The sequence below is a fragment of the Tachypleus tridentatus genome, chromosome 7, assembly GCF_004210375.1.
Source record: "Tachypleus tridentatus isolate NWPU-2018 chromosome 7, ASM421037v1, whole genome shotgun sequence".
NCBI classification, from domain to species: Eukaryota; Metazoa; Arthropoda; class Merostomata; order Xiphosura; family Limulidae; genus Tachypleus; species Tachypleus tridentatus.
Genome location: NC_134831.1, coordinates 150934735 through 150959100, shown reverse-complemented (window position 1 = coordinate 150959100; position 24366 = coordinate 150934735). Strand labels below are relative to the sequence as shown.

At 33.9% G+C, this 24366-nt stretch overlaps 1 protein-coding gene across 1 annotated transcript in view; it reads right to left on the bottom strand.

The window, feature by feature from the left end:
* LOC143256907 (degenerin-like protein unc-105) overlaps nt 1-24366 on the bottom strand; it is a 75151-nt gene that overhangs the window by 12716 nt on the left and 38069 nt on the right. Inside the window, exons 9-10 of the mRNA XM_076514751.1 lie at nt 8214-8313; nt 2683-2746 (exon numbers count right to left, since the gene is read on the bottom strand). Of these exons, the coding sequence (XP_076370866.1) occupies nt 2683-2746; nt 8214-8313 (164 nt within the window). The remainder of the gene's footprint in view (nt 1-2682; nt 2747-8213; nt 8314-24366) is intronic.

The following is a 24366-nucleotide window of genomic DNA, read 5'->3' as shown; positions in this document are numbered from 1 at the left end:
TGTAGGTTCTACAACATTCTAGAAAGTTCTTGAAGATTCTTGTAAGTTCGAGAAAACTCTCTATCAGCTACTCAGCACTGAATCTATCTGGAATGTTTTGGGAAATGGGTAAATTTGAAAATTTAAATTTCATTACTCAGGTCACAAAAGCAAAATCTGAAGAAAAATAGGTCTTTTCCATTCAGTTTAGGCATAAGCAACTGAAAAATAATACTTTCTGCCCAGGAACACGAAAAAGTAAAAATTTTGTTACATAGTGTTATTTTCGATATCTGCATAATAGAATTATGGAAATTACACTGATAAAAACAAAACAACTTTAACGGGGTATAAATCGCAGGCCTTTGTAATCTAACTTATGCATGTGCATAATACTTCACGTGAGTTGACAGATTATTCATTTATAGAGAATCAGTAAAAATAACTAGCTTCGTGAAAATGTATCGATAAGTACAAGATAACTGGAATACAAGAAAGTTAGAATAAAAAAACTATAAAAAATCGAAGTTCTTATCTTTATTTGCATAATAGATACAGTAAGAAAAGGCATAATAAATTTTGTCTGGATGAACTTAAAATGTTTACACTTCTTCTCAAGCACATTTATTGCTGTATATTGAAACACCAAATAACTTTTTCCAGGTATCTTGTATATTAACGATAAAAAATACAAAAACCGACCTTTTCCAGCAGAACGGTAACACAATTTATTTGTATTATGATATTGTTTGTTTTTAATTTTGCGCAAGGCTACAGGAGGTCTATCTGCGCTAGCCGTCCCTAATTCAGCAGTGTAAGACTAGAGAGAAGGCAGCTAGTCATCACTACTCACCGCCAACTCTTGAGCTACTCTTTTACCAACGAATAGTGGAACTGATCGACACATTATAACACCCTTACAGCTGAAAGGGCGATCATGTGTGGTATGACAGGGATTTGAACCCACGATTCTCAGATTACGAGTCGAACGCCTTAACCATCTGTCCATACCGGACTTATGTTAAGATATTAAGAATCGTAACAATGGTAACTGTATTACTGAAACTAATCGACTGAAATAAACTGATAAAAAGTTTATCTTTCATTGTGTCACAAAAATATTAAAATTTTAACATTATAAACAACAGAGAGAATATTTTTGTTATCATTATTTTATCCACATCATTAAGTTCAAGTGGTGTGGCACTGATTGTTGGGATATTTTGAGATCACGATAATATAAATATATATGTTTTTTTAAAGATATGCTTGACATGAAACAAGTTTGAAAAATGTGAACGTTTATATCACGGTGACCATATTTAATCATTACAAAACATCTAAAACTACTTAATACTAAACAAAATACGCAAGTAAGTATTTTATCATGACGCATTCAAATATTTAAACTTATTTTATGAAATATAAAATGGCATTCTTGAAAAGTGATAACATACTACATATATTAGCTACATTGAATACCAAAATACTCCAGTAATAATGGAAGGAGGTTCACACATTCAGTGAATATTTATATCACAATTTTCCCTCTCTCCAACAAAAAGTATTTTTAGGCCAAAGAAAAGGCGATCACTCAGTCATTTTACATATAAATAGCCGTAAAGAAATGGATTAAATATTGTGATTAATTTGATAAAATTGATGTTTACTTCAATATGAAGTTATATGACGTTCAACATTGGCTGGTTATTTCATAAAGAACCCCTTTTAAGATCGGATTGAATCTCCTTCTGTCGTAATACTGGTTTATAGTTGAGTGTCACAGACTGCATGATGTTAGATGATGTTTTATTTGATTACAACCCCGTGAGTAATGGGTCTACTATTAGTTATTGGATTATGGTGGCAAATGTGATCTAAAAAGGTTCGTTAGGATTGCGATTCATCAATTGTGTATTATAAACGTCCTCTTCTTTGGTAGTAGAAATAAACGTAGCAGCAACACACTGCCAGTCAAAGACATAAACTTTTGCAACAATGGTCCTACTCTATGGACTTACACTCTCATAGAACTTTCAACGTTGGAAAGATTCTTGCTTTTGCCACTCGTCTTGCAGACTAACCATTATATGCCATTTATAAGGCTTGAGAAGTCATGCACCACATAATCGTAATATAGTGCTTATCAAAAAAAAAGTTTTACAAATGTGTATAGGATATTATAAAAACGTAGTCAATCAATATTTGTTCAAGACACTTATCAGTCCACTTTATGTTACAACGTGAGCGTGTTTTGCTACTTAAACATGACTAAAATGATTGCTGTATGAATATACGCTTACACATTGATGGAATAGAGTTAATTTTGTCACTACGAGCATAAAGGACTCAAACAGTAATAACCTCCGTAACATTTTCATATTACTGAAATATTTGAAATATCATGTTAGATATTGTATTGAAAGTTTGGTAATTGTAAATGACACTGTATATACAAAGTTTTTTGTTTGCATTATCCTGCAAGAGTTTTTTTATACGTGGATGAGGTTGACGTCCTTTATTTTGAACAATAACAGGATCTTTATGGCACGTAAAGTTCTCAGAACTTCTGTGTATTTCAATATTTGTTTTGTTTTTTCTCTGAAAAATGCACAGTGCCTTAAAATATTTTTGACTGCAATCATAGTTTCAGTTCAGAGTTCTATGATTTGTAACATTGTTTATATTTTAAACCCCACTTACTACTGACTTTGACGAGTCTGTTGTCAAATCTGAAGTCTCTCGTATCAGTCTGTAATCCATCTTCCTGAAATAAATTTAACAAGTAATAATTACAAAAATAATTTGATATAGTTTGTTTGTGTAACTAATTTATTGTAAGTAATAAAACTTGAAAATATAAGTGCTCAAAAGTGTACACGTACTACTTGTTAACAAAATGCTTGGAAAACACAAACATCTAACTTAAATAAAAAATGTAGGTACATCAGTTATTGTCACCTTGAATGAAACAGGAAGTTAAACATTCAGTTGTATAGTCATTGTTATCATGCAGAATATTAGTACTTTTCAGATTTAATGGAAATATAAATACTGGAGTGCTAGTGTCGCACACCAGTCAAAGAAATATATATCCACTATTAGGAAATAGGCTTATTAGGATTGATCATTTGAATGTTGACCTGAAACAAAAATGGGTTTCTGTTTGTGAACGACAATTTTTGTTAGAAAGTGACATTAAGATCTACCAAACAAAGAAGAGGTGTTCTAGGCATCAAGAATAATACAATACACCTAATGGATATAAGGTATAACACATAGGTATTCTGGTAGAAAACCGCAGTGGCCACGATGTCAACATTTATAGACATGATGAGCACCAAGAGGAGAATAGGGCATATGATGAGGTGGCCTAAAAAGTGAGTCAAGGAATTGAAGAATTTTGATAGCTATGCTAGTAATATTCTTAAAGCCAAGTTGCAGGGTTCAATCCACAAAAATATTATATTTTTTTTCCTAAAGGTTTTTCCATTTGTAGGAAAGTGACAAGCAACCATACTGTATACAAGTGATTAGGCGACAAATTTTAATCATGAAATTAAGAAAACAGTTTAAAAGTTTAAAAAACCATTTAAATACTTGGATCTTTAGTGAGGAAGAGAAGATTCTTTCTCCAATGAATGGCCTGAGAATTAAGATCAAGAAAATTGGTATAAGTGAAGCAGTCCATAGGAAGCAGAGGGAAAGGTGTAGGAAGATATTTTTGAGGAACGCCAATAGCTTTTGGAAAAGCTTTTTCAATAGGATAAGAGAGATATTAAAGAACATTTGCGAAATACATATGGTGATGTGAATACGGCGCCTTAAGCATATGCCAGGGTTAAGCCGATTAAACAGGCCAGAGTATAAGTTTGATAATGGTGGCATAAGTATTGAAGAGGTTGATCAAATTGTTAGAAAGACAAATGGGAAGTGCTCATGGGGCTAATGCAATCAGCTATAAGATTCACAGAAGCGCCAAAAATTCTAGAAAATTTGACAGAGCTGCTTGATAAGGTATGAAAGGAGGGCTGTGTAATCGATGAGTGATATATGGCAAATAGGGTACACTTTTCTAAAGAAGAAAAATCTCAGCTCTTGGAACAGTTCCAACTGATTTTACTCTTTACTGTGGAGGATGATATTTATTTAAATTTACTTTGCTAATAGTTTGGTCTGTTTTCTGTTATAAAATATGTACACAAACGCATCATCATAAATGCGGGAATCCTAAGCTTTCCAGGTGACCTGAATATAACAGTATAATTAGGGTTGCAACAAAGAAACTACGGTTATTTACACAATGATGACAAGTCATGTGGTTAGATCAGAGGGTTTGCCCTTAATTTTATCAACAGTGAAAAAATAAACTTTTCTTCAATAAAGTGTATGGTAACTGATATATTCAGTCCTTTACAGCTTCATGTAACAGTGATTAATCATAAAAACATTTGTAAAAACACAGGCTATTTACAACAAAGAATAAAAGAAATATTATAGCCCACTCTACATCAAACAACACACCTTTTCAGACTTTAACACCTTCCTGTGAGGATGCTGGTTTTTCTTTATATATGTAAAAACGGCTCGTTTGGGTTGAGATTTTTTTTTTACGAAGAGGAGCGAACAACGTTTCGATCTTCTTCTTTGTGAACCTGACGATGACCGAAGTAGGTCAAAACGTTGTTCGCTCCTCCACTTAAAAAAAATTCTCAACCCAAACGAGCCGTTTTTACATATATATTTTTCTCTACAAGTGGGTTTTCTCGACATCACTGTTTTTTTCTTTGCATCCCATTGAACTCACTCGTAGTCATGACCTGTGGACCAAGAAGAAAGTATGTGCAGGGTCTTGAGAATGGTCCCAAGTGTGCTTAAACATGATCTATATAAGATGAATCACATTACCGTTTTTTTCTCATTAAAGTTTGAGATGAATGACCGCCAACAACACCCTTTTATATGTTTAGTGTCAGAGTCCGATAGGAAATGGTAAATCACAGTTTGTAAGTAAAGTAGTTTTAACTTATCGTTGTGAAATAGTTTATCGTATTCTTTAAAACACTGTATTGTTTTAAAGTAAAGTTCAACCATTGTATACAAAAATAATGCAAAACTTTCCCAGCAAGACCTGTACATAAAATAATTAACTACAGAGATAACGATACGAAATCAGTTATACCAAATGATACAGTACCCTTACAAGATAAACCAACTGCAACAACGCCTTCAGACCTTTCAGTTACAAATCATTTAACCCGTTAAAATTATAATGGAATCGCCGACTCGTGAACATTAAGAAATCGTCGACAGCATTCCTCAAAAATATAAAAAAAAAGCTGAAATTCTACTAAACTTGATACGTTCAAGTAGAGATTTAACGTGAAATGATCGTGGAGAATTAGTGACTAGTAAACTATTTGTCTTAAACAGTAATATAATCGATCTAATCAATGAGCTGCTACGAAAACGAAAGAATTTTAACCTTAGAGACTGGAAAAATTTGCAGAACGATTATCAAATATGAAAATTCTTCAAGAATCTGTTGGAAATGTAAACAGATGGAAGTGTATGAAACATGACACTTTTAAAATATTTCAAACATTTTAAAATAGGGTCAATAATCTTTTAAACTTCAAACCGACATTGAACAGAGTTTACTAATCGTTTCTTTCAACGATATCTCAAGGAACAAGACATCCACTTCTTTACTACACAAAATAAAACAAAAGCAACTATAGCAGAAAAATTTAATCGCAATCTTAAGACTAAAATGTGGAGCTATTTTATTCATCGTGGAACTTATAAATATATCACTTTATTAAGACATCTGGCCAGTGCCTGTAATCAATCGTATCATCAAAGCATTAAAATGAAACCAATAGATGTTAATCAGTCTGCGCAGTGAAAAACGCTAAAATCACCCACTCAAATCAAATTTAATTTCAAAATAGGCAATTAAATACCTATTAGCAAAGTAAAGAGTCAACTTAAGTAAGGTTACATGTCGGGATAGATAGATAAAATATTTACGATTTACCAAAGAAGAGAAAAAAAATTGTCATTTTATAAACTGTAAGATTATCTAGGGAAAATATTAATTGGAACATTTTATGAATCTGAATTACAAAGTGTTATAATATTCCGATGACGTCTGTGTTGTTGAAAAAAATATTACGTGAACGAGAAAATGGCAAAAAATAAACAGTATTTTGTACAATGAAAAGGATATCCTGATAAATTTAGTAGCTGAGTCCCTCAAACAGATCTGAACCACTAGACTTTATATAATGTCACGTATAACTCTAATTCTTGTTATTCAACGTGGATCCTTTGTATATGATGTTACTTAGTAAATGTTCTATGAATTAATTTGCTAATAATATTCTGACAAACTATATCACTCATTTTTCAAGATCTGTCAACATTGAAGGTTCGTGGAAAGTTGCCTTGGTCGAATTACAGTATTCACACAGTTGGCATAACGTGCCTGATGTAACAGAATGGATATCATACTTTACAGGTTTTCACTCTGGTACCATTATATTATACCAGAAAATTACCAAAAACCTGAAGATTTAATTAAAATGGTAAACCAAGTACAAGATATACTTCCTAAACACAAAAATGAATGTGTATTTACTTATGATTCGTTCACGCGAAAAGTACGTGGACTGCACTTTCGCGCATTCAAGACTCACCAGCACAGACTGGGTCAGCAAACCACAGAAATACAAAATATAATTATTTTTTGCATATAAGGCGTGTGAAAAAATCTCTAACGCATACACATATAATCATTAAAAAGTTGGTTTATTATATAATATCGAATAATATATTAGGTGGCATGTTATAATTTTATTCTTACACCTCAATTAATTTAGGTTATTATACGACAAATTAAAAAGGACTCAAAACTCTGTGACTCTTATTTGGGCATCAGAGTTAAAAAAGATCTAGCTGTATTTATTTGTTTTGGTGACCCAAACTGGGCTAGTGAGACTTGAATAGGTAAAACTGCTGTACATAAAGCATTAGTCCTACGCCATAAATGGTATTTTTAGTTTTATCTTTAATGAGAAAATAAGGAAGTCTGTAACACAGATATATATATAGATAATCATTAAACCGCTCGTATAATATCGAATAATAAATTATGAGTCATACTGTAATATCTTTCACACACTTCAATTAATTTAGGCTCAAAACCCCCAAACTCTTAGAAATGTTCATTATCTTAGTTTTCGATTCAAAGAGATTCTTAATCTGAGGGTAGCCGATTTGAATTCCCGTCACAACAAAATGTCCGCCCTTTCAATAGGGAGGGCGTTATAACGCGCGATCAATTCCACTATTATTTGGTAAAAGAGCATCCCAAGAGTAAGTGCTAGATGGTGATGACTAACACCTTTCCCTCTAGCCTTGCACTGTTAAATCAAGGACGACTAGCGCAGATAGCCCTTGTGTAGCTTTGCGCGAAATTATAAAAACAAACAAACAAAGAGGTTTTTCTGATTTTTGAAATAAATTTATTATGGTTCTTATTCATGAACACAACCTCAGTTTCAAAAATTGTTACGTTTTGTATCAATGGTTGAATAATTATTAAGATTCTCAAACGCTAAGCTATCCATGTGTTGCATGTAGTCATTAGTTCTTGAGTAATATGCATAAGGATTACATAATGTACCATAACTTGACTTGTAAACAGACATTTTAAATAAAACTTTTATTTTTTTGATGTATTTGTGGCTTTTGTCCTCATGTAAAGGATGCCATTTGATTTTAAATAACAAGAATATTAGTACAAAGATTTTTTCACTGATTATAGAGGAAGAATTCTATAAAATAGAATTCAAAACCACTGAAAGTGACTGTTAAGCATCTTGAAGTGTGTACTTGGAGAATATTATCAAACATAGTTAGGTCACTGAAGTTTACATTTCAAAAGATTCTCAACACGTAAAATCGTTGTTTGTGCTTAATTACAAACAACGACTTTACAAAGGCTAAGCCCACCACGAATATCGAAACCATGTTTTTAACATTATAAGTTCGCACTGAGGGCAACAGGCAAAGTATAGAATTCAATATCTGCCTATCTGTGCTAATAAGAAAACTCGAAACATAATAAAAACAAGCAAACAGAAACATTTTACTCAGTTACAGCAATTAAAGTACACAAACAAAAACAAGTTTTCTACAATGTAAGTGCTAGAAACTTATGCACATACCTGCAAGGAGCACGGCAGAAGTCATTGCAATACTTCTCGAATATATTTTCATCGTCAACTTCTTTGAGACATGGAGGTCTTTCATCAGATATCTCTAAAACTAAATATTTTTGTGTTTATAAAATTATAAAAATTTAAATATTGTAATGTTTGTAATAAAACTTCTATATACTTCAAAAATCAATCAAAGATTGCTTCATTAATAAGGATATTGAATATTAAGAAATGTTTGCGAGAAAGATCAGTGGAGAAAACTAGAATGTGTTCATGTGAATGCTCAGTTTTTAAGCTGGCTACTTACATAACAACCTTAAAATCGAAGGCTTAAAGATAAAAATGGTTTAGTTTTTAAAAATATAGTTTAAAATAATTTTAAGATGATTATTCTACAGAAAAAGAATTTAAGTTGATATTGAGTCACTTGACAGGCAGAAGATGTCATGCTGCCATGACACTTGGTTGGCAGAAGTTGGTTACCACCAGAATGTGCGTTGCTAGAGACATGTAGTCATGAATCATAGTTCCACAAAGTGGAATAAGAGGAGGAGTGATATCACAGTTCCATGAAGTGGCAGCAGAGGGTGGATTGGTGAGACAAATGATATTAACAATATACTACAGGGAAACGGTGTTAATAAAGTTGTATTAGATGAATGGTTTTATTAATATTCTACAGACAGAAAGTGTTATAAAGGGCAGTGTTTCTTTTGGAGGAGAGTTTTACTAAGATTTATAGGTAGATGGTGTTACTAGGCAGATTATTTTATTAATTGAAGTATTTAAAGAGATGGATCGTTCAAGAGGATGATGAGTTCGCAACATGCCTCAACATGTGAATACGTCATTAATTTCTCAATCTAATTATATATCCCAAAATGTTACAAGTAAAACCTTTAACGAGGCAACTATCACTGTTCTCTGTGTTAGTTTTATCACACATACTGTTTTAACTAATCCATTATTTGAATGAGACAAATATTATTGTATAACCGATAATTTAGTTAACATACTTTTATAACTATTTCTTCTGAGAGGATTTTATCACATATATTGTATCGTTTCGTAAATACTGAATAAAACAGTTAGTACAGCCTATTGTGTTTTTAAATATGAATTTAGTACACATCTAACATACTGATAATAGTTTACCTTTTATACATAAATGGGCATAATACGTTCTTTTTACTATTTCTGGTACTTTATATGTACAATACCTATTGTACACTTACATTTACGTGTAAAGTAACAACAAATATGTGGTCTGGTTGGGTTGTTTGATATTTATTGACGCAAAGCAACTAAGATATCTGCGCTAAATAATCGGTAGAAAATTAAAAATAAAATAAAAATAGTTAAAATACGTAAAAAGGAATAATACTAAAACAAAATAAAGTCCATTTTTTAATTAAAAACTTAAATAGAATTACAACATTTAAAAACACAACTAAGGCGAACAGTGTCACCATCGTCAATGATATTGTTCAACGTCGAGGGTGAATCCATGGTAAAAATATGTCTAAAACAGTGCCGTTGCTCACGGTTGTAACGACGGTATGACAGTAATATCTGAGCAATTGTGACTTAAGTGTCATACAGATCACACATTGGTGCAACAGTCCCAGATAACAGAAAACGATGAGTTAAAACTGTGACCAACACATAGACTAGCTTGGACAACTTCCTCCATCTGATTCTAATGGTAGCGAGACGGCCAAAGTCCAATAGAAGGTTTTGTCTGGAAAAGCTTGTTATCACGTTGCTCACTTCAAGCCAACTGCCAACTGGTGCAAAACCGAGCCTTGAACACTAGAGCATAGTCCATGTATTGCTGTGATAGCGCCAGAGCAAACAGACACAGCTGTGGTGTCAGCAAACTGTTTTCGTTACTAACAATGTGATAGAAATGGATGATAAAGAGATATGAACTAGTCAGTTTTGTATATCAATGAGAACAGGGTGAAAGCTAACATGAAGCGATTCCAGGGCCAGTAGAGAACGAAGTGAGTCGGTATAAATAGTACAGTTCGTGTGCTGCACAGCTTCTATGTGATCCAGGACAAGAAAAATGGCGTGCAGTTCGGCAGCGAACACAGAAACTGTAGAGAGGATCTTGTGTGCAACCACTGAATCACAACAAACCATGACAGAGTCCACAGAGTCACCTAACTTAGAACCATCCATATAAATTTTAAGTGAAAGGGGGTTCGAAAGATGTTCAGCAAATAGAAAACAATATCAAAGAAAGGTCACATTTGGGGATTTTAATAAGCTATGGTGAGATGAGCTGACCTGTGGAGACAGCAACGTCATCCAAAGACAGACCCGATTCAGCCAACTGCACCTGGATACGAAGACCAAAAGGGGCAATGACACACTGTCTATTCTCAAAGAATATGGCCCACTGAGAAAGAAAACACTATCCCAGGTGGGATGCTGTGGTAAGGATCGAAGTCTTGAAGCATACAGTAAAGACAGTTGCAAATGGCAGAAGTGCAGAGATTCATGAGACTCAGTGTACAACCTCTGGACTGGAGAAGTGCAGAAAGCCCTATGAAAAGCCGAAGCCCCTAATGGTGAACAAGGTCCAACATCTTCAAGGCCGCGGTTTTGGCAGAGGCATAGACCGGAAACTCATAGTCCAATTTTGATTGAATGAATAAACGATAGATTGGGCAGAGGATGTTCAGTGCCCTTGTACACTTGCTATGTAGCTGCTTGATGGGTGGAATAAAAGTTAACTTATGATCAAAGATAAGCCCCAAGAACTTAGGGATCACAAAAGCATAACTTCTTTGAGACGGAGCTCGGTATTAGGATGATTACACCATTGGTGGCAAAAATGCATGCAAACGGTTTTAGAAGGAAAAAATGTAAAACCATTTGCTGTGGTCCATTTCAGTAAACAATCAAGAGCAGTCTGTAAATGCCACATGCTCGATGGCTGACACGAGATGTGGAAGTCATCAATATAGAGATTGTTTGCAACTGTAGGGGAGTTTTCCACTGGTGGCTTAATCTTAATAATGAAAAGTGTGACATTCAAAACACAACCCTGAGTGACTCCAAGTTTTTGTGGGGAAGAATGGGAAGGTGTTGAACCAACACGGACTTGGAATCACCAGTCCATTAAAAAATGTATAGCACAAATAGGCAAATGGCCATACAACTCATATAAGTTGAGGTTTCGCAGGATGCCACACCTCCACGTAGTATTATAAGCTTTCTCAAGGTCCAAAAATACAGAAACAAGATGTTGTCGCTTGAGAAGGGCTTTCCTGAATGACGTTTCAAGTCGAATCAGGTGATACATTGTGGAGTGCTGTCGTCAGAACACACACTGGATGAGCGAGAGAAGGTTATTTGAACAACCAACTTTGCCAGCCCTTCTTGCAGCTATCCATCACATAACCTGTCATTTTTATACGAAGAAAACTGATGAAAGGTTACTGTATCAGCAGGTTTCAGAAATGTTTTCTGTAAGGAAAGACACACAGGATAGTATGAATCAAACAGCACTTTGATGTCATCCAAATTAGAAAGGAAGCCTCGATAGTTCCACTGTACTGAATAGACAATTTTTACTTATGTGAAGGAGAACTGGACGGAGAGTTCTTCTGTTTTCGACCACATCATTTCTCATTATTAGAAGGTCTATTTATCTCTATGAATCCTGCCCTGAGTCGAGTGGACAAGTCTTTGTTGGTAAATGAAGATTGCAGTGATTGAAGAGTTATGAATAATCGTTCTGCATCTCGGGGCTAAAGAAGAAGATGGACCCGAGGAAACGTCAGAAGCTGGAACCAAAAGAAGTGGATATGGGGAGCCACTGAAAGGAATGATGGAGATAGATATAGGTATTGAAGGAAGGCCAAAGTTTCTTCACGTGGCTTGAAAACAACTCTGTCGGAGACATGGAGAAATCTGTCTGCACTTCCACTGTAACAGAAAACAGAGTGCAGCAGCATATGTCCGAGGTGGAGTGGTGGACAGTAACTTTCGTACTTAGGGTTAAGATGCGTTGTGAACTGTTTTCAAATGCTGTACTTCTTTTTCCTTCACCAATCTAGAGCAAGAACGAAAGTAAGAGAGGTGAGAGCCACTACAATTAGCACATTGAGGGTCCATTTCACATTCGCAGGTATTATGGTTCTTGCCCCCACAACGAGCACACGTCAAAGAACCACAACATGATGTCTTCGAGCGGCTGAATCTCTGGCATTGAAAACATCTGAGAGGATTCAGAATATATGTCACTACCTTGCAATTTAGATAACTCACCTTGATGGTGGCAGGTGGAGATGTTGATGTAAACGATAAACTGGTTGGCATCATAATTCCGTCTTTGCGAGTGGAGATACACCTCACTGCAGAAACTCCTTGAGTGGAAAAACTAGCGAGAATCTCTGACTCGAGGATGTTCTTCAAATCTCTCTCAAAATAATTCCTCATGACAAATTCAAATTAGCATGAGAAGTAACCTCAATAGGTATATCTTCAATGGCCTTCGAATGCAAGAGGAGTTCACTGTGCTTTGAAGTGGATATTTCCAAAAAGATGTCCCTAAAGGGAGACATTTGCCCTAAATATTTATCTGGTAAAGAATATAATATCAGAAAATGAGGTACAAGTGTTGAAGAAGTTGAAGATTGCTGTTCAGAATCTTCAAAATGTGGTCGTTTAATTATGGACTGTTTTTTAATTTCATTTGAAGTTGGGGGATCCATAATAAAGAAAGAATATTTCTGTGCCTACTGATCACACCCACCATGGAGCCATACGAGGAGACGCACTACAATGCCAAACAAAGGCATTGCAGTAACGCCAGGATATGATAAGCACTATACCCAAACATCAGCATCAGACACAATATCCACAACACCCGTACCTGGTTTAATCCAAGTGAACTAGGGGATTAACCATGGTAGCCATCTGAAGGCTGCCCGTCTACAGGAATTCAAGGCCAAAATGATGTGTTAAGGTTAGATTCCTCAACCACCAGGATCCTCTCCTCTCCTTCAGGGTTGCCACGCACGGCAAACACGTGGGCGGATATTTAGATCAATGATGAGGTAAACTGAAAGTACAAAACATTTTCTTAGAGGTGCCATCACTTACGTCATCCATTTAGTTACCGCAGTTTTATCTCGAACTTTAAATAATTGTCTCCTTTCATCAAAGTACACACAGACAAATTCAGTTACTTTAGAACACCCTTTGAGTAGATAAGTTATTCTCCTTATTTCTGTCAGACTGTGAAAATCACATTAAAATATAAACCGTTAAGGTTAATCACTTACTCGCCGGTTAACTTTACATTTTATAACAATTTTTACTTCATTTAATTTACGCTCTCGGGCCTTTTTTGTAAGTACTTTATTCTATGAGGCCTAGACCTCTCTGTAAAGAGCGTGAAGGGTGCTGTTTTAACGACACTATATTAAGATAACGAGAAAAACACTGAAGAATCAGTGATGTAGAGAAAACCCACTTATAGAAAAAATATGTATGTAAAAACATTGAAGATTCGAATAACATTCCGTTAATAACACAGCCTCACTAGCAACGAATTTTAAACACAATGTTCGAGTCACGTACCCAATGTTGTCATAAGTATCGCCTTTAAAATAATTACTTTCAACTCTCTTGTTATGAAACATACAACAGTCATTTAAATATTAAACTCACAAAATAAACTAAATAATAATGCCTTTACTAAACAGTCCTGTGTAATCCAACACTAACGTAATATTAAATGATCACATATACTTCTTTCCTTTAAAGATGGCCCGGCATGGCCAAGCGTGTTAAGTCGTGCGACTCATAATCTGAGGGTCGCGAGTTCGCATCCCGGTCGCGCCAAACATACTCGCCCTTTCAGCCGTGGGGGGCGTTATAATGTGACGGTCAATCCACTATTCGTTGGTAAAAGAGTAGCCCAAGAGTTGGCGGTGGGTGGTGATGACTAGCTGCCTTCCCTCTAGTCTTACACTGCTAAATTAGGGACGGCTAGCACAGATAGCCCTCGAGTAGCTTTGTGCGAAATTCCAACACAAACAAACAATTCCTTTAAAGATATCTCGTGGTGATAAACGTTCTCACAAGAAAAAGTATCATTTTATTATCAGAAAAATAAGAGAGTTAAAAAGTACAATGTAATTATTACAATATAAAACATGTTGTTTAGTCATAACTCATACGACAGCCATTTACAATTATAATGAATACTCTTAACCAAAATATTCATAATATATTGGACGAGACTATATTCCATTTAAGTAATAACGATAAAGTTAAGGTATGCATTTATTCCAATCATGCGGATAATCAATCCGTACATATTGAGAGAATAATATTTTCTTTCACCTAATATGTCTTAACCAACATCAAAAAAGTCGAATAGAGTTAAAATGACATAGCAGTATACGAGTCTTTTAAAATTGAGGTCACTACATTGGAATCGGTAAATGTAAGTTATCATATATTTATCCCGACAAATAACGATGACCCAAATATATTAGTGTTAGTGATCAACGACCATCGTATGCCTAAGGACTTGCATTCTTTACCTATTGTTCCAAAACGACCTTGCGGACTAGACGAAATTAAAAACAATTACGTCATCTAAACGTTAAAATTCATATAGTGTTATTAGCTAATGTTTACCATGTAATAAATAAAGGTTCTTCATGTCCTCAAAAGATTTTATTACATTAATGAAGAGTTTCCTTGGGGTAAGACGTTATTGTTCTGAGAACAACAAAGGATTTAATGCTTTAGATCTGTATCATTTACAAATTATTCAAACGTTTGTTACAGTAACGAGTGTTCGAAGGGTTCAAACCATAGTTTGTGCTGATCGTAACATGTTTAGTAAATTGGCAGACTGTTACAACAGACACACACACAAAATGGAAAACAAGCGATACGTTTACGTGAAAAGTTTTATCAATATAAAAATGTCTTGTTATCATTTAAAAAAAACTGTAAGTCAGATTTCCATCGATGTGTTAAAATAAGATGCGTAAGATGTTAATAATTTGTATTACCTTTAATCGTGACGAAACTTTGTACAATGGACGCCTGTTGTAGAGACACAAGCGTAGAGAGAAACGTTTCGAAAGTCTTCCGCCTTTCGTCTTCAAGTCCTTTAATCATTTATATTTTTTCCAGACCAAGGACGTCAACGATTTATCCCATAAACATAATTTGTTGTTTATGATTTCAGAAATAAACGAAGAAACAAAATAAGAAGGTGTATTACTATATAATCTACAATATTAACAATAAAGTTGTCTGAGGAAGCATTAGAGAAATAGTTTAGCCAATCAGAATTGAGTAATAGAGAAGCTAAAAAATATAATTAAAACTCAAACAGAGTTCAAACGAGTTTGTATCGAAACCGAGAAAGAAATTAGGCTGAAAGAATTGTAGATTACACAACAGCTCCGATCGAACAAGGCAAAATGAGAACATTGAACTCGATCGACATATTAAAGTACCACCATTTAATGAAAATGAACTTGCTAAATATTTTAAAGATTTTGAAAAAAAGTGTCCAAACCATGAAATGGCTCACCGAAAAATGATCATTACTATTACAAAATCTAAAAACTTTATGCTGCTCTCTCTCTAGAAGATTGCACCAATTATGATAAGGTTAAAGTAGCTATCCTCACAAAATACGAGTTAGTACCAGAAAGCAGCTATCTTCAGAGCGTACGAAGTAGTAGCAAAGGCTTTCTGCCAAAAGTGTCGAGGTTATCGCAAACAAGATAGCCAAACTTATATGGAATTTGCCTGTAGAAAGGAGGTTTATTTTGGGTGGTAGTATAATTATATGCATGTTGGAAACAGTTTCGACAAATTAAGACAATTATGTCTAATTGAGGAATCCAAACGTTGTACAAGTGAGGACTTCAAAAGTTATTCGGAATAAAAGAAAATTGAAACACTACAAGAAGCAGCGACTCTTTCCGATTATTACACTTTAACTCATAAAACCATTTTTCATATAAAGTTCCTGCTGTCTTAAAAAAAAACCTGTTCCTGTTTGATCCACCAAAGTTAAGAATTCTTATAAAAATCCAGCTTTTCTAGTTCCAAATCTTCTGTCAGTCAGGATAAGAATTTATCAAAATTACCAATGTCTGTCTGCCATTTTTGTAAAAGCACTGATCATATGATGTCCGAGTTTTTTGAGTTTGAAAAAGAAATAAGAAAAGGAGGCAACACTCAGAGCATATGTGTCCACATACGAATGTAGTATCATCAGATCAGCTGATTTGGCCACTAATAAAATGCTTATGTAGTTAGGGAGGAATTTATTTTTTGTATTTGTTGGTTCTGTGTTTTTTACAAATAACACTAGTAACCACATACCAATACGTATTTTACGTGATACTGAGGCGACTCAATGATTATTTCTAGAAGGTATACTGCCTTTACATTCAAGTTCTGCCACTGGTGAATCTGTTATTACTCACAATATTGAGTGTGTCTTTGTTAATTTTCCTCTTCAGAACATTTATTTAACATCAAACCTTGTTTATGGACCAGTTGTGGTTGGAGTAAGATCTGATCAGCCATTTAAGGGTGTGTCATTATTGTTGGGAAAAAATTTTGATGGGGAAAATTTTTGTTGACCCCCAAATGGTTAGCAAGCAGATGACTGTTTCATCTAAGGATAATGTTGTTGTTGAGGGTACTCCAGACATGTGTCCCTCGTGTACTGAGACTAGAGCTTAGACTAAGATATCAAGCTAAAAAGATATAATGTACACTTGTTCAGAGAGTGATATTATAGATTTGTCTAGAACATGTTTTTTGGGGGCCGACATGGATCTTGTGAATGATTGTCTTAATGACAAGTTTTTTATGAGTGGCAATGATAGACGTGAGAGATATAGCTGAATTAGTGAAGTACCGTTTGCTTAAAGCAAGCTGATCTATGAGGAAGAAAATGATCCACAAGTCTTTTCACTGTTTAAATATACACTCCCAAAAAACGAACTGGAGAAAGTTGGAAATGGGTACTTTTTCAAAATAGTGTTTTCATGAGAAAATGGAGACCACCAAACGTAGCATCTTCAGAGGACGGGGCTATAGTTTATCAAATCGTTGTTCCAACAGCATATCATTCGCAAGTATTGAAATTTACCCATGAATTTCCAATGGGAGATTATTCAAGTGTGAACAAGACATACAACAAAATTATGAGAAGTTTACATTAGAAACCGTACAACTTTAGTGAATTACTTTGGACATTACTATTTCTATAAGGACATTGAATATCTCATTCGATAAAAGTCAGCAGTGTGAGGCCAATTAAAGTAACTAGCTTAAGAAAGGTTCAACAATATCAACTCAAAATTAATTTGCTCATCGTGAACTTGGATCGTCGATAAAATATTTAGGTCTAAACCGGTTAAGAGACTCGGTGTTGATTGTAAATGTGTAAAAATCTTATACATAAGCCATCATTTGTAATAGCTATTAATAATTTTTTTGTTTCTATGTTTGTGTATTAAAATATATATGTGTTAAAAAAATTATGTGTATCATTCTTGTTGGCAGACATCATAAATTTTATACATATTAACAATTGATTAAATTATAAGATCAAATTGAAATTTCCGGTTATTTGAAATAGTAATTCGTAACGTACGAAATATAAGTAATCGGAAACTCGCCCGAAGTAAATTATAATACGTAACACAATAACAACTACAAGCTCTGGAGTACAATGTCATGTCAATATGGAAAACATTAAACTTTGAACATGAAAGCTTACTATTCAGAGTTAATCAATTTCCTTTAAAACTACACCTCAGCTTTCTGTTCGGATGTACAAAATGCCTTCTGTAGAGAATAAGTCAATGCAACAAGACTTTTGTGCAGCGTAAATGAAAGAGAAGAAAGTATGTGAAATTTACATCCCTCCTACATCCATGGACGAATAAATACCTTGGGTATCCAGTTGTACATTCCATCATCATAGCAACAAATTTCACTGATTTAAAAATATGTTTTGGTTTCATAAAGTGTAAACTTCTAGCCATAAGAAAACTCTACTATCTTGTTTTGCCTTTCAGATGTAATAGCAAATTAACTTTTCACTTATGCGGATAATTTAATATGTGGAATCAAGCCACCAACACTATGTAATGACTGTGACGATAAGCGAGCTTTCATTGTTACCCAGCTCACCGAAGAAGTAACAACAGCAACTGAGTGTGGCTACCATGTAATGAAACTAAACGAGATTTACCATATTCCTATCAAATACAAAGTTCTTTTTAAGAATGTTATTGATAATTTTCTTAAAATAAATGAGGAAACTTCTGGATGTCTCCCATACTGTGTACCAACGGAGGCAAAAGAGGATTATGTTGCTCTGTATACTGAAAAGGAAAGAATGTAACTGATCTTAGAAAACGTAGCCCTAGATCCAGACAGAAGACCAGTAGCAAAAAGTCGTCTTATTTCTTTTTGAGGACGTTGGGGTATGTCTGAGGAAAAATCACGACTTAAAAATATAACATTTAATAAAGAAGATCACTCATTAATGAATGATATTACTAAACTAAAAACAGACGTTACTTTTATTAATGATGGAATAATTGCTCTTTTTTGGAGACACAAGCATGAGTATCTTCTCCAAAATCCTAAACCAAGATCTTTCTGGTAGTTTTAAACACTGTTCGTATTTCGAAACGAAAAACTGTTTATAACATCCTTTTTATAAGTTTAGTGTCAGGACCAACAGGAAGTGGCAAATCAGTTTGTAAGCAAAGTTTTGACTTATCATGGTAAAGTGATATATCTTATTCCTGAAATTATTGTGTTGTTTTATGGTAAATTTCAGCCTCTATATACTAATTTAATGTATAATATTCGAAACATTCAAATTGACAAATGATTATCTAAAATTTTAGTAATTATTCGCAGTCTGATAAATCAGTTATTTAGATTATTGATGATCTAAAGTGAAAGTGAAGAAAATAAAAGTCTCTCAACGTTTTCACGTGGGAGTAACCATTTACATTTATCAGTTTTTTATACAAAATCTATTTCAGCAAGGTGGAGAAATGCGTAATATTGAATTATTAATATGTTATACGGTTAAAAGACTATCAGAAACAAATCTCAGACGAATGTTTTTACGAGACAAGCGTTTCTAAAATATGTCAACTATTTTAAAGCAGCTTATCAAGGTGCAACGATACAACCATATGGTTACTTACTCGTCAATCTGAAATTGAAAACGCCTGAACAGTTCCCGCCCGAAGACAGGACGTTTTGCTGTTATATCTAAATAGATGTATAAATAAACCATTTTTATGTGTTGTACCTCTACTGTCTGTTGTTTTATTCACCACGACGCTAATAGTTAAACTGAATCAAGATTTGCTGGAAAATTACTTAAGTCAAAACGTAAACAGTTTAAATAAATAATCATTACGTGTATTTGTGAATGTACTTTAAATGTTTTAAAGGGTAACCACCCATAAGAAACAAAGAAATCCAGAAACTTAGATGATATAAGCCATTATTGAGAAGGTTTGTTGTCAATAAAATATCACTTAAGCAGAAAAGAAACTTATTAATATACTTGCTACTATTATTTATAACTCCAATACTTCCATTATTTAATGGCTTGGCAAGATTACTTACTGGTAAAGCTGATGAAACTTTTAAAATATGAAACATACAAAATAAATAATTCTCGGTCCCCAAGAACGAGAACATTTGCTTTATCAATTCAAAGTGTTTTTAAGACCAAAACATAAAATATTAAACTCTATAGTTAATGATGTGAATTAGGTCAAACAAAATCATACATTACATGTAGACAATAAAGCAACAATGACAAACCATCTGCAACAATATCATCAGAAATTTAATTCACAAACGATGGATGTTGTTATAATTAAAATGGAATATTGACTCATAGATCGTTGACAACACTCTTCAGAAGTACAAAAAGACAACTGGAAATATATCAAACTTGATCTGTTACAGTGAGGATCTAACGTAGAACGATTGAAGATAATTACTGATTAGAGGAAGATCCATATCAAACAGTAGTATAATCGACGTGGTCAACAATGTGCTAGAAAAACAAAATAATTTGAACTCTATGGGCTGGAAAGATTTGGCATAATGATTATCAGATACGAATGTTCCCCAAGATGTTGTCGTAAATGTAGACAAGTTGTTCTTTATTAATCTTGATAGACATGTAAAAGAAACAAAGTGTTCTCTATTTAAATTGGTTCATTTTTGATAAAATAGCGCATTATAGCATTTGTTTGTTTTACTGTTTTTAGGAGGGCTATTGTAAGCTTAGTAATAATTTTAGCTCTCTAAGAACTAACGTTGCCTGTTATAAAGGTTAAATTACACTATGTAACAAAATTTTACTTTTTCTTGTTCCTGGGCAGAAAGTGTTATTTACCAATTACTTATGCCTAAAGTAAATGGAAAAGATACATTCGTCTCTTCAAACTTTGCTTTTGTGAACTGGGAGCGTATAACAAAAACATGATGGGAGACTATATTTGGGGGCTGGTAAGTGAAAGTGATTTACATTTTAGTCGCAAATCTCGAAAAACTACTCACTTCGAAACATTTTTGTATAAATTTAGTATAAATCTTGATTCATATAATGGCCATTTTCTGTACTTTTACAACATAAGCAATTGAGAAATAACACGTGCTATCCTGGAACAAAATTTGTGTTACATAGTGTTAGAGATGTGTTTTCTTGTAGCAAAGCCACATGGGGCTATCTACTGAGTCCACCGAGGGTAACCGAACCCCTGATTTTAGCATTGTAAATCCGTAGACTTACCGCTGTACCAACGGGGAACTACGGGTAAGGACAAAGTTGTTGGTAAATTAAAAAGTATAGATGTAGCAAATTATGCCTAAATGTTACAATCTATCTATTATAATCTTACGCATCCTGCTAGTTATAGTGAAGTAGATAACCTTCATTTAGACCTATGGAAGTGGTAGATAAATATACTCTACATAAACTAGAAGGATATAAATATTTTAGAAACCAGATGATAGTTTTAGGTTTGATGGACAATGACAGCATGATTTGGTGGATCTCTCTTACCTATAGTCAATATGGCAACCACTTTAAGTATTTATTTATATGTATCAACATGTTTTCTAAACATGCAGGGGTTGTTTCGTTCAGTTATAAGAAAGGTATGATACTTGTAAAAGGTATGATACTTGTAAAAGCTTTCAAGCAGATTTTAAGACAGGGTAAAAAAATTTATAAACTTCAAACTAATACTGGAACAAAATATACTTATCGAATCAAAATGGCTCTCAATTATACCAACATTATTACTGGTCATACTGTAAACCAGCTTTTACAACTAAGCCCTGCAAAACCTCAGACGTAGAAACGTTACACAAACGACTAATTTTTTTTTCATTTGGACAGCCGGTCTTAAACAATGCGTCACAATTGCAAACTTCTTTCACAAAACAAACAAGTGACTAAATTACTCTCCTACGCCGATTAACTATCTTGACGTCACAGTTTTTTCTAAAAAAACCGGAATTTTACAAACTAAATTGTACAGAATAGGTACAAACAGACAACCATACGTTCACTCTAAAAGCTGTCACCTCTCTCACACTAAACGAAACGTTACCTACAGTCAAACTCTTAGAATAAATAAAATATGTTAAGATGAAACAGAATACAAAAAACACACTAAGGATCTTAAACAAACCATGTTAGAAAGATAATATTTAGATACCGAAAACGACATACAAATTGAAAAAGCTTACAACAATCAGCGGAAAAACATTCTAAGTCAGAGCAATACTAAACTTTCAAGTAGAATTGCTCTTATCATTACCTATCAGTTTAAAACGTTTTACAGATTCTGAAAAAAAGAGTTCATCTCCCACAGCTTAACGATCGTCTTGAACAGATATTTGTTGAAGTTCTAGTTGTATCTTTCCAAAAAAGTAGAACTTTAAAAGTTATCATTGTTCAAACAAAAGTGAATTACATCCCATGCAATAATGGTTATATCTATGCAGTAAAGCCTGTTGTCATAAAAAAAACACTGATTCATTTTCTGACAAATGCAACAAAAAACTTTAAAATATCTAAAGAAATCACCTGTGAAAAACCATTTATCTTATACAGAGTAAAAAGTGTAATCAGCAATACGTTGGACATACGTAAACAACTCCTAAAGAATGTTTCAACAACCACAAATTTTCTATTAACGCTGAAAAACAGCTCCATGTTGCTCGACACTAACCAACCTGGTCATTTGATTAACTATGTTACTCTTATCATCTGGAAATAAAAATCAAAACTAAAGCAGATAGTGAATTAAAGAAGCTTATTGGATTGCTAACCTAAATACCCTTCAACCTTCCTGAAATCAGTGATCTCCGTTCACTGGTTTCACCTCTATCAGAAATATATTTTTATTCTTTGATTATTTTGTCATGTAATATGAAAGCTGAATTTCCTAAAATTTACTATTTGTTTAAGAATATTTTCAATCTATTTTTATAAACTGATTAATGGCCCAGCATGACCAGGTGATTAAGGCACTCGACTTGTAATCTTTCAGCAATGGAGGTGTTATAATGTGACGGTCAATCCCACTATTCGTCGGTAAAAGAATAGCCAAGAGTTGGCAGTGGGTGGTAATAGCTAGCTGCCTTTCCTCTAGTCTTACACTACTAAATTCGGGACAGCTCGCGGAGACAGCCCTAAAGTAGCTTTGTGTCAAATTTAAATCTAACCAATTTGATTAACATAACATCTTTTTATCAGCCTTCAGTTGACACCTTTATTTTACCTAAACGCTTAAATATAGTTTTAACTACAGATACATTTACCCTTTTCTAAGATAAAATATCTCTTAAGACCCTATCACGTACTCTCTCGCCATCTGCTAATGAGATGTTGATTTTCTTTTCAAAACACATTAAATAAAATAAAAGCATCTATAGTTGAAAGATTTAATTCCACTTTAAAACTAGATTTGGTGCTATTTTACTCAACATGAAACTTACAACTATATAAACTTGATAAAAACTTGATAAGTGCCTATAACCAAGGCCTGGCATGGCCTAGCGCGTTAAGGCGTGCGCTTCGTAATCTGAGGGTCGCGGGTTCGGGTCCGAGTCGCGCCAAACATGCTCGCCCTCCCAGCCGTGGGGGAGTTATAATGTGACGGTCAATCCCACTATTCGTTGGTAGAAGAGTAGCCCAAGAGTTGGCGGTGGGTGGTGATGACTAGCTGCCTTCCCTCTAGTCTTACACTGCTAAATTAGGGACGGCTAGCACAGATAGCCCTCGAGTAGCTTTGTGCGAAATTCAAAACAAACAAACAAACAAAAACAAAGCCTATAACCAATCCTTTCATCACAGCATTAAAATGTCGCCAGCAGATGTTAACCACTCTAACCAGTCTGTAATGTGGAAAACACATTATAAATTACCCACCAAAATAAAATTTCAATTCATAGTAGGCTAGCAAATACATATTAATAAAGTAAAGTGTCAATTTAAAAAAGATTATATGTCTGCATGAATAGACGAAATTTTTGCAATCTACGAGAGAACAAAGAAAAACCCATCAGTTAATAAACAGCAAGATTTTTCTCGGTAAAACTTTTAAAGGAACATTTTACGAGTCATAATTACATTGCGTTATTAGGTCCACCAACGATATTTAAGCTATAAAATAAATATTGTGTGAACAAAAGAAAGGAAGACAAACAGTATTTTGTAGCATGGAAAGGATATTCTTATAAATTTAATAGTTAGACTACTGCACTACCATCATAAAATGTTAAGCATAACTCTGTTACGTGTAATATGATATGGATCAGTTATATTTCACATTACTTGAAAACAGTTACATGAACTATTTTACAAGCAATACTCAGACAAACTATTTCGTTTGTTTTCGGTGATCTATCAAATTTGAAGGTGTTTTGGAAGTGGCTTTCACCGAATTACAGTATTTACCTGACTGACATAACATGCCATGTGGTACAAAATGGCTATTCTACTTTTCTGGCCTTAACTCATAATCATTTACATTAGACCAGGTCATCACAGATAACTTAAATATTTAAGTAGAATAAT